Consider the following 12,104-nt stretch of genomic DNA (forward strand, 5'->3'; position numbering starts at 1 on the left):
GGTTCCACCAAATCAGGGAGTAAATAAAAAGTCTTTTATCTTGTATTTTACATTGGTGGTTTTATCTCCTGTACAGCGACCTTGGGTGTCCTGAAAGGCGCTTTTAAATAAAATGTATTATTATTATTATTATAAATAACTATACTGTGCTGCATGTTGAAAAATTATTTGTATTATTAAAAAAAAAAAATGTATATATAGTATATACACACACTCATAGGGCAGGGTTCCGCCAAATCAGGGAGTAAATAACTTTAAATTAAACAATAAAAATAAATAAATTAAACAATCAGGAATTTATGTTTATGTATAAATTTACGTTATATTTATATTTATATAATCATAAATAAATATTTACATATTTAAATATAGATTTGAAAACATCTATTCATTTTCTTTGCAGCTTATCATCACTAGCATCGAAGGCTATGCTGGAGCCTATCCCAGCTGACTTCGGGCCACAGTCGGGGTACACCTTGGACTGGTTGCCAGCCAATCACAGGGCACATATAGACAAACAACCATTCACACTCACATTCATACTTATGGACAATTTGGAGTGGCCAATTAACCTAGCATGTTTTTGGAATGAACATTTTCATTTACTTATATATACACTTATATATTAACAACAAAGTCGGCATTTAAATTCTGAGTTTCTAAGTATGTCTGTGCTCTTTATTGCTAGTATATGTGTCAATGTTGTAGAAATAAATAATATGGAGACAATCTGGCATTTTTTTAAACCAAATTAATCAAATGTCTACTATAATGTGGCCTCAGAGGCAAACTCCGATACATGTGACTGGGCTGTGACCCCAAAACGATACCTTTCTCCACCACACACCTGGTTATTTTATCTCTCTCTGCACCTATTGTTGGCCCTAATTGACGATGGCCCGACCGCATGTGACCCCGGTCAACAACAACAATGCATACCTGTGGCCTTCACTAGCACTGTGTAATTGTCTCTTCAAGTGGGGGCCCAAGTCAAGCCCTGAGGGGAGAGGCCCCGGCCACCATCCATCACTCAGTCGCTCAGCCACTACAGGAAGTAGTTAACATGGGTGACCTCGGGGAGGTGGGTGTGGGGGGGACGGACTGTCCAGCGTAGGGCCAGAGCCAAACAAGAGCATTAGCTATCTTTTCATGGCCGCCAGTGACATCACTCCATCAAACCATCCATCAGTCAGTGTGATGTAGCAGTCGCCGCTAAACCAGCCGTGTCCTTTGAACCTTTGAGGAACAGACTGTGGTGAAAAAACAGAATATAAATAAAGGGCTCCGATTACGTGAATGTGAACACAACACAGAAGAGGCAGTGAGTGAGGAGTTTGGGGTGAGGAATGATGGATGGCGGTAAAACACCTGTTCATGTGTGTGTTTCTCGAACGTGGAATAAAATCACACAGTAAACTGACTCATCTTAGTAATTGCTTTAAAGTCAAGATGACAGGGACCTGGGTTCGATTCTCTGCTTGGGTATCTATGTGTGGTTGTTTGTCTATATGTGCCCTGCGATTGGCTGGCGACCAGTCCAGGTTGTACAAAACCTCTCGCGCAAAGACAGCTGGGATAGACTCCATCATACCCGTAACCCGGGTGAGGATAAGCGGCATAGAAAATGAATGGGCAAAAATACCGAAAATAGTAAAAAATCGCAAAGGTTTAAAATTATGACTGGTGGAGCATCGATGAGAACCTGCATTGATTTCCTGGTCACCTTTGTGACTGGGGCTGCATGGCGGCCGAGTGGTTAGCGCGCAGACCTCACAGCTAGGAGACTCGAGTTCAATCCCACCCTCGGCTATCTCTGTGTGGAGTTTGCATGTTCTACTCCAGGTACTCCGGGTACTCCGGGTACTCCGGGTACTCCGGGTACTCCGGGTACTCCGGGTACTCCGGGTACTCCGGGTACTCCGGGTACTCCGGGTACTCCGGGTACTCCGGTTTCCTCCCACATTCCAAAAACATGCTAGGTTAATTAGCGACTCCAAATTGTCCATAGGTATGAATGTGAGTGTGAATGGTTGTTTGGAAGTATGATTCTGCTGCTAGCGTGAGGTGAGTAGGCTTCAGTACGTTCGTCTGAACGTGGTTGTTTGTCTATATGTGCCCTGTGATTGGCTGGCCACCAGTCCAAGGTGTACCCCGTCTCTCGCCCGAAGACAGCTGGGATAGGCTCCAGCACCCCCTTCAACCCTTGTTAGGATAAGCGGTAGAAAATGAATAAATAAATGAATAAAGTACAATAAAAAAAATACGAAAAATATATTGCCTTCTAAACTCTTCTGCACTCTATGTGTATGCTATCGGCCCCGCCTCCAGCATCCCTACAACCCTTGTGAGGATAAGCGGTAGAAAATGAATGAATGAATGAACCTTTGTGACTTTGGCCATCTTGGATCAGCTGGACATCTTGCTCTGGTACAGACCACCAATACCAAGTGTTAAGGGTTTGGAATTGTGCCTGGTAGAGTGCTGAAAATTGGTCAAAACTGAAGTTTTTAAGAACTACAACTTACATTTCATTGTGACTGTTGACCTCACTGACCTCTGCCATCTTGACAATCGGTTCAGTGTTTCGACGGCAAGACCGCTGACTAGAAAACCCAGATCGACTTCTTGGGTGTAACAGAGCAGAGAGACACGTCCGGCTGGGATAAAACACTGTTTAAGTTTATTTTCTGCCATTCCGGACAAAGCTGTGGCGAAGGAAAGGACAGCACACAGTGATGCGCTAAGTGCCAATCTACAAACAAAACTCTGTGACAACAACAGCAAAAGGAAGCGAGAAGAAGAAGTTTGGCAGCAACAGCAGAAACTTCAGAAGAAACAAATCAAAACAGGAGTGCAATCAGGATTTTTTTTAGTTTAAAATGACAACATCTCTATTTTATGATTATCTATAAAGAAATCATACGTGGAGGAGAGGAGCTGCCCTTATTTAACTTCTGCCTTCAGGTTTTGGTTTCTGTGGGTTGGATTCTATTCAAAATCAATAGTAATAGTCGACAAAATCATGACAGTTCTTTGTGCTTTAGACTCTAATACGAAGGTTTGAGGTTGAGTTCTGACTAGAATTCATGCAGCTGTTAGATTTATTTAGCTTTCCTGGCGGTTGGGTGTTAAATCCTATTCAAAATCAATAGTTGGGTGAGACTGATGTCACTGAAAATTATTAGAAATCTTGCTTTGACCTTAAGAAAATGTTAACGATATGACAGTTGTGACCGGTAGAGTGCTGACCAGAACATGACGAGATGTCACCCAAGTATTCGCTTCAGAGCAAATAGTAGCCACGTTTACATGGACCTAAATATTCCAATTTCATTCGGGTTATTTGCGCAAATGGAAAGAATCTAGCCTTTGTATACACCTCATTCCGAAAGAAAAGTGCCAATCCGAATGAATATAGAATCGGATTACCGTGGTGGAATATTTTTTTTCCGTAATCCGATTGAGGTCTCTTGTAACCGCTGTAATCGGAAAGTGGTGCGTTCTGCTTCATGGTGTTTTTCTTCTTCTGTTGTTTATTGGTGGTTGGCAAACAGCTTTCGTGTGCATTACCGCCACTATACGCCATTCACAAGTCCAGTTTTATTAAAAAAGAAAATATATATCTATATAAAACATGTGCCGAGCTTAATTATAAAATATTAGCAAGATTGAACTTTATCTTTTCCTGTTCCCGGGTGCGTTCTTTCAGCGAATGCTGAGATATGACGTAAGACGCAGCTCGAAATGTTCTTCGATTAAAAAAAATGGAGGCGAGGAATCGGCATTGGACTGTTGCGGAAAGTTTGTTTTTGATTCAAACTAAATTCCAAGACTGGACGAACGAAAAACTGGCAATACGGAGTTATTCCAACAAGTGAAAGAAAAACTCGAGGAAGTCGGTATCACGGGATGTTGGTGTTTACGTTTTACTGCGCATGCCCCATTGACTATTCTGGTTGATTATAGCGCCGATTGGAATATTCCTTTCCATTTTTCCCATTGTTTTCGGAAAGGTCTTTTGGAAAGATTCCATTCAGAAAGAGAAAAAGTCATGTAAACGTGGCTAGTGATGGCGGATCTCCAAAAACAACCAGTTGTCTTGCAGGCTTGTCCTCACCAATGGAACTACTGGATTCCTTCTTTGGTCTGAGTCCGACTGAAATTCACTTTTCAGTGGTCCGAACTTCCCCATTACATTCCCAACTTCTTCGCTGGATTCCTTCTTTGGTCAGTCTCGGAAACAAACAGGAGTCGCTCTACACAGATTTTGCTATAACACTGTGACGACGTATCGAAAGCATATAGTGTGGATACTGACGAGATCAAAGCTAGGTTATATGAGATTAATGATAACGGTAATAAATAGCTACACACTGAAATGTGCTTACACTGGTAGCTCGATGCTAAGCTGGCGTTGTTAGCGTGTCACTAAAGCGCTATCGGGGGGGGGTGTTATATTGTGGCCGATCTGTCGAGATGGAGAGATGAAGCGATCAAAAAATTCTTCTCGGATTTGTCGTCGGCAATGCGTCCCCCGTCGGCGCTCGTCGGGGTCGTTCGGAAAAGCTGGTGTGTTTCTTTGTCGTCCTCCATATGGGTCCTCTACATCCTGTTTAAAGAGATACACCACCGACATGCAGCCTGTTAAATGCCACTAAGGACTTAACCAGAGGTAGATACGTCGATGATGGATTTGGAGACTCCAAAGTCCAATTTTCTGCCAAAAATTGTCAATTTTTAAATTTGCGTCATGCTAACCTAATTCAGTCAAGGCCGCAAAATTGACTGTTGGATACTAAGAGAAGAATAATGTTAGTTATTCACTTATTTTTACACTTTATGCCAAGTCATAATGTTTAAAAAACAAAATTTGAAGACCCATGAAAGTCAATCACCTTCCGTATTCAAGACTATTTCAATAATGTCTTAGTATTAAAAAGTGGTTAACTTCTTTTTACACTTGAGAGTTAATGCTAAAAGTCATATATAAATCTGCAAACAGCCTGACTATGAAATAAACAAGCGTCCATGTACTGCGTTCTGTACTCGCCTCCACAGCAGCGACTCCACTCTGTTGATGATGTCAGCCAGATCAAAGGGCAGCGGCATGTCGGGGTCGTCCACGCCCCAGAAGGGCCGGTCCACCGGGGCCTCCTCGGGGGGCAACGTCTGGGCCAGGCTGGAGTGGCACCTGAGGCGACAGGACGCAGGAAACAAGCGCACCCGTTAACTCCCTCTTGTTAAATGCAAACAACAACTGCTGGACAGTCCTCCAGCGTTATGACTCGTCAGACAGCTGACAGTCACATTTCCTGTAAGAATAAAAACGATGTAAAGGAGTATACAACACTAGACAGGGTACATTTCGGAATTAATGGGTATAAAAAGGACAGTGCAAAGAAAAGTACACTAAACAATATACAATACATATATCTTGTAGTATATTTGCTATATTATCCTTATTATTTGTTTTGTCAAGTTTAGTTTGACAAGGTGAGTAACTGTTATTATAAGTAAATTCACAAATAATAATAATAATAATTTAAATAATAAAATAAATAAATAATAAAATAAAATTTAAATAGAGAAAAAAAAGTTTAAAATTAATATAAAATTGTTCATTGAAAAACATTGCAATTAAAATGTGCTATCATTTGTAATAACATTAATTATCATAATAATAATACTATAATATATAATAAAATGTAATGCATGTATTTTTTTTTAAATAACCAACATATGATCTTTTTGAAAAATTCAAAATATTATGTTATGTTACTGTGATGACTAAAATTTTTTAGTTAATTTATTTAAATTGATATCCCAATAAAAAATAATGTATTTATGTATTTAAAATTGAAATAGAGAAAAAAATGTGTAAAATTAATACCAAATTGTTCATTGAAAAACATTGCAATTAAAATTTGCTGTCATTTCTTATAACATTAATTATAATAATAATAATACATAATAAAATGTAATGCACGCAAAATTCTGAATATTATCTTATGTTACTGTGACGACTACAATTTTTTTGTTAATTTATTTAAATAGAAATCCCCATAAAAAAACCCAAGCACCAAATTGGATTATTTGTACTTAATTATAATAATAATAATATATAATAAAATGTAATGTGTGTAATAATTTTTTTTAAATAAAAAATAATCAACATATGATCTTTTTGAAAAATTCTAAATATTATGTGATGTTACTGTGACGACTACAATTTTTTTGTTAATTTATTTAAATAGAAATTCCCATTAAAAAAAAAACTGAGCACCAATTTTGATTATTTGTACTTAATAGAGGATGAAGTGTCCTCAAAGTGCATCTACCCTGCATTTAGCGAGTGAAGTGTGTGTTTGTGTCTTATCACTAAACACCTGGTGTGCGTCGTGCATCTAAACAGGAAGGAGTAGTCCCATTTGTTTCCTCTCCGTTTTATGACTTCTAATAACACTGCAGCCAACAATTAGACCCTCAAGGGTGCAGAAGTGTGTCTGTGAAATGTGTGTGCGTAAAACCTTCATAAAAGTGTTATATAGAATATTATTACAGATGATTTCATTTTGCTGCATTTTATGGATTTTGTTATGTTGAAATAAAGTCAGCGAGAGCAGGAAGTGGCCAGTCAGCAACTAATAACTGGCTGTAGGAGGCTGCAGTGATATGATGACAAGGAAAGAGTGCCGCCGTCGCCATGGAAACGTAGCCCAGTTTATCCTATGATGGATAATGGAGGGTTAAGTGTAAATGTGACAGCGTTAGACGGCCCCCGGCAGGCCTGGGTCACATCTTTTGTCAGAGCAGTGTAAATATTTACTGTGCTGCTCTCCACTTGTCAGTGTAAATCTTAAATCGGCCTCAACCCCTGCTGCCTCTTGGCAGACGAGCGCCACCTTTGACCCCCGGGGGTGCAAAAGGATGGCATTTGTGTTGCATTGGCGCGTGTAACGTCTAGCTAGGGTATTTTAGCTAGTGCTAAAGGGACGGTGGGATCTTGAAAATGGAACGCAGTATGACATTTGAGAAATTATCTGTTCCCGTGTCAAACCGGCATCGCAATAAAACACATATCATCTGTACACGTTATGTTTAAAGTAGCAAGGGTCGAAAAAGAATTTTTTTATTAAAAAAAAAAAATCACAGTTCCACTTCTAGGGTTATCATCACATTTTGTCACAACAGAGATTTTCTTAAGGGTCATAGAATTTGCATGCAAAGTGCTGTTATTTTAGCGCCTTTAGAGGCAGGCTGGGTTACCGGGAATGGCGACGACAGCGACAAAGTGCGTGGGTTATAAACGAGGTGAAGTGATGTTAGCTCGCCGCAATCTGCGGTTATGTATTTGAACGTGAGGCCACTTAATGTTCCACTGGCTCTTGGCCCTAAGTGCTGCATTTTGGTGCGGTTAGCCCTTTAGAGAGAGAACGGCATTAACACCCGCCGCTCTAATATATCTTGGGCGCTGTGGATGGTCGGCCTGATAATAGCATCTGTTAACACGCGCTAAGTACCATTATGTAGCACATCACTTCATAAATAATACGATTAGGCGACCTTGGGGGGGCTTCGCAACGAGCAGCGTGTTTAAATGTTCTCATCATTTATTTAGGCTGCGAATTAAAGGAAGCGCCACTTCACAGGAGGCCCGAGAAGGAGAGGAGGCGGACAATCTGCTGACATCAGCGTGAAGTCACCCACTGGCCGGCAGGGGGTGGTGGGGGGTAGTGGGATGTGCAATTAAATATTGCCAGTGAGGGCTTTATTATAAATAATAATTAAATAAAACTATTAATTCTTTGGTGCTCTTTTTAACATTCCCCATTGGCAATAAAGTGTAAAAAGAAGTTAACCGCTCACTAACTCATTCAATAGCAGCCATTTTTCAAAAGCCGTCCCTATAATTACCAGCCATTCATCATGATTTCCACTGAAGTTTCAAGGCACACATAATATTTTGTTACTGGGCTAAAAAGACATGGTATAAACCGAAAGAAAGAGTAGACTCTCATCTTTCATCAGGAAAAAAAGTCGGTTGTATCTTTTTCGATTGAATATTTAAATATATATAAATTCATATATATTTAATATTATATGTTCTCAATATGTTATCATGTTTTATATATTTTTATTTTTATTTTTATTTTTATTTTTATTTTTATTTTTATTTTTATTTTTATTTTTATTTTTATTTTTATTTTTATTTTTATTTTTATTTTTAATAAAAAATTCAAAGAACATAGGTAAGTTTCAGCAAAATATAAGTTCTCAACAAAAAAAGGGAGAAAAAAGCCTTTTCGTGAAGTTTAACCATATACAGTTTGCCTAAATGTCTAAACAATGACGCCACAACACAAACAACACAAGAAAATTCTTATGAAAATCACAGTTTTTGGAGAAATATAATGCTATTTATATAAAATATTTGAAATTTTTATGTGCACGCATTTGCGCGTGTGTGCAAAATTCAATCCTTCAATGTGTAACATCCTTAGCACAAGTATCTGTTACATTTGTTCACTTCCTGCTTTCCTAATATAATTTAAGTTTTTTTTTTTTTTAATTAAAATTTTATTTATTTATTTTTTTTGTCACGTACCGAAGTACGAGGTGATATGACCATACAATGACATAATCGGTACCATAGTAACTGTCAATATAGAGACGCACCATTTTTGCTTGCATGTGCTATTCGTCATTTTTTCATGTTTTCTGTGTCACCCTAATCCACCTTTGTAATGTTCCAATGAGACTGTTGCATTGGCATACGCAATGGGTCTCAAACTGTTCCCGGGCCAGCCACTGCACACCCATGGCTTCAGTATTCCGAGCAGCCACCTCAGAGTGCATTTATCCGACACGGGATCTTGCAAATAGAAGGTTGCGGCTTGAAGCAGAGATTGCATAGACGATATCAATACTGGAAGACTATCAGAGATAATGTAGTCCTACTGGTGCTCATGGCTAAAATGGAACCAAACAAAAAGTCAATATCAAGCGAGGTGCCTTTAAGCTCCCCGGGGAATCTACAAACACCCCAAAAAGACTCCTTAAAGCTAAGGTCAAAGACGAGGGAGGTAAGTGTGCTTGTGAGTCCACTCCGTTGCGATGGATTAACCCCCCCAGACAGATATGGACCTAACTATCCCATCTGGCGCTCAGTCGAGAGAGATTGGCAATACAATCACTCATTTCAATTTGCCCTGAAACCCTATAGCCTAGCTCAAATGGTATGCTAATGTGAAAGCTATGTGGGATTCTATCGCCTCTATTCCACCGAGGCCTTCTCTCACCTTCTTGAACCGAGGCTGGGGTGGGCGCTGTGCAAGCCTTTTGCAATAAGGGGCTTCGGATCACCCCCCACCTCCACTGCCCCCACCACCCTTTGCGCTCAAACTAACCACTTTAGCTAAAGTGAGTGTTAATTATGGACAGGCAAAGCAGTCAATAAAAGGTTAATGTAAAAGTCAAAGGATAAATTCCTTTAAGCATTGCATCATTCCACCATCTCTGCGACCATGGCTGCCTCGCAGGTCTCCTAATCAATACGTTTTACTGTAATGCGCTCCTCATCGATTTTTCACCCCCCATACTGCAGACTCTACACTCTCTGGCCTCTATCACTTGGTTAAACGTGAGGGGGGCGAGAGATATGATACAGACAGACGAGGAGAGGGAGAAACAAGTAAATAAAATGATTAACCCCACTTTCACGCAGTTACATCGCTTAGTCTTTCTCCTAAAGGCTTGTTACGAAAGTGGAAGGCGATACGCCGCAGCCGCCGCCCAAGTCGTCGGCCCACTCAATCTCCGGCCCATTCCAGCAGGAGGGAGGGGCGTACATTAAATGCCCCACGGCTCTTAACAGGATGGAAATCCACCTAATAGACAACATCAGCGCTTGCGACTGGCGTAATTACACTGATAAATGCACCATTTTTGTCAGGGCCGGTGAAAAAGAGAGACAACGCCAAATGCATTACGAGAAGCAGGAGGTCCTTTGTATGTTCGCTGGACCAGGAGACGAGGTGAAGGACCTACTGCAAAAAATGGGACTTCTAGTCAAAGGACCTCCTGCAAAAAATGGGACTTCTAGTCTAAGGATCTACTGCAAAAAAAGGACTTCTAGTCAAAGGATCTACTGCAAAAAAATGGGACTTCTAGTCAAAGGACCTACTGCAAAAAATGGGACTTCTAGTCAAAGGACCAACTGCAAAAAAATGGGACTTCTAGTCAAAGGACCAACTGCAAAAAAAATGGGACTTCTAGTCAAAGGACCTACTGCACAAAAAATAGGACTTCTAGTCAAAGGACCTACTGCAAAAAATGGAACTTCTACTCAAAGGACCTACTGCAAAAAATGGGACTTCTAGTCAAAGGACCTACTGCAAAAAATGGGACTTCTACTCAAAGGACCTACTGCAAAAAATGGGACTTCTAGTCAAAGGACCTACTGCAAAAAATGGAACTTCTACTCAAAGGACCTACTGCAAAAAAATGGGACTTCTAGTCAAAGGACCTACTGCAAAAAATGGGACTTCTACTCAAAGGACCTACTGCAAAAAATGGGACTTCTAGTCAAAGGACCTACTGCAAAAAATGGGACTTCTACTCAAAGGACCTACTGCAAAAAATGGGACTTCTAGTCAAAGGACCTACTGCAAAAAGGAACTTCTAGTCAAAGGACCTACTGCAAAAAATGGGACTTTTAGTCAAAGGACCTACTGCAAAAAAATGGGACTTCTAGTCAAAGGACCTACTGCAAAAAAAATGGGACTTCTAGTCAAAGGACCTACTGCAAAAAAATGGGACTTCTAGTCAAAGGACCTACTGCAAAAAAATGTGACTTCTAGTCAAAGGACCAACTGCAAAAAATGGGACTTCTAGTCAAAGGACCTACAGCAAAAAAAATGTGACTTCTAGTCAAAGGACCTACTGCAAAAAATGGGACTTCTAGTCAAAGGACCTACTGCAAAAAAATGGGACTTCTAGTCAAAGGACCTACTGCAAAAAATGGGACTTCTAGTCAAAGGACCTACTGCAAAAAATGGGACTTCTAGTCAAAGGACCTACTGCAAAAAATTGGACTTTTAGTCAAAGGACCTACTGCAAAAAATGAGACTTCTAGTCAAAGGACCTACTGCAAAAAAAAATGGGACTTCTAGTCAAAGGACCAACTGCAAAAAATGGGACTTCTAGTCAAAGGACCTACAGCAAAAAAATGGGACTTCTAGTCAAAGGACCTACTGCAAAAAATGGGACTTTTAGTCAAAGGAACTACTGCAAAAATGGGACTTTAGTCAAAGGACCTACTGCAAAAAAATGGGACTTCTAGTCAAAGGACCTACTGCAAAAAATGGGACTTCTAGTCAAAGGACCTCCTGCAAAAAAATGGGACTTTTAGTCAAAGGAACTACTGCAAAAATGGGACTTCTAGTCAAAGGACCTACTGCAAAAAAATGGGACTTCTAGTCAAAGGACCAACTGCAAAAAAATGGGACTTCTAGTCAAAGGACATACTGCAAAAAAAATGGGACTTCTAGTCAAAGGACCTACTGCAAAAAAGGGACTTCTAGTCAAAGGACCTACTGCAAAAAAATGGGACTTCTAGTCAAAGGACCTACTGCAAAAAAATGGGACTTCTAGTCAAAGGCCCTACTGCAAAAAAATGGCATGAAAGGAAACCGGGAAACCCACACATGCACGGGGAGAACATGCAAACTCCACACAGAGATGGCCGAGGATGGGATTGAACTCAGGTCTCCTAACTGCGAGGTCTGCGCGCTAACCACTAGACCACCGTGCAGCCCTGCTTATGAAGATTTACTGCAAAAACACGAGTCAGTTTAAGGTTACGTTTATTGAGTGTGCTTTTCCGTGGCCAAAGTTCCGTCCTTCATGAAGTTTTATCAAAGTAAATTTTTCCGCAACCTCGCAAAGTGGACAATGCAAGAATTCTCGTTGGAGATAATTAGCATTAGCATTCCTTCCCAGTCAATTGAGCCCAGAGTGGGTAAAACCAAAGCTATGGTTGCATAGCATTAATCCGTCATTCTGTATTACTTACTTGTACCTCGGATCGTATGTTTTCTGGCACT

At 40.1% G+C, this 12,104-nt stretch overlaps 1 protein-coding gene across 2 annotated transcripts in view; it reads right to left on the bottom strand.

The window, feature by feature from the left end:
* Nucleotides 1-2,658: 2,658 nt before the first annotated feature.
* The window catches only part of fto (FTO alpha-ketoglutarate dependent dioxygenase), a 204,415-nt gene continuing 194,969 nt past the window's right edge, over nt 2,659-12,104 (bottom strand). For both annotated transcript variants that reach the window (XM_078795693.1, XM_058089306.2), the window contains 2 exons: nt 5,051-5,191; nt 2,659-4,609 (listed from right to left, as the gene is read on the bottom strand). In XM_078795693.1, coding sequence (XP_078651819.1) covers nt 4,603-4,609; nt 5,051-5,191 — 148 coding nt within the window. In that variant the 3' untranslated portion in view covers nt 2,659-4,602. The remainder of the gene's footprint in view (nt 4,610-5,050; nt 5,192-12,104) is intronic.

The sequence above is a fragment of the Doryrhamphus excisus genome, linkage group LG13, assembly GCF_037039965.1.
Source record: "Doryrhamphus excisus strain RoL-2023G ecotype Guam linkage group LG13, RoL_Dexc_Guam_v1.1, whole genome shotgun sequence".
Lineage (NCBI taxonomy): Eukaryota > Metazoa > Chordata > Actinopteri > Syngnathiformes > Syngnathidae > Doryrhamphus > Doryrhamphus excisus.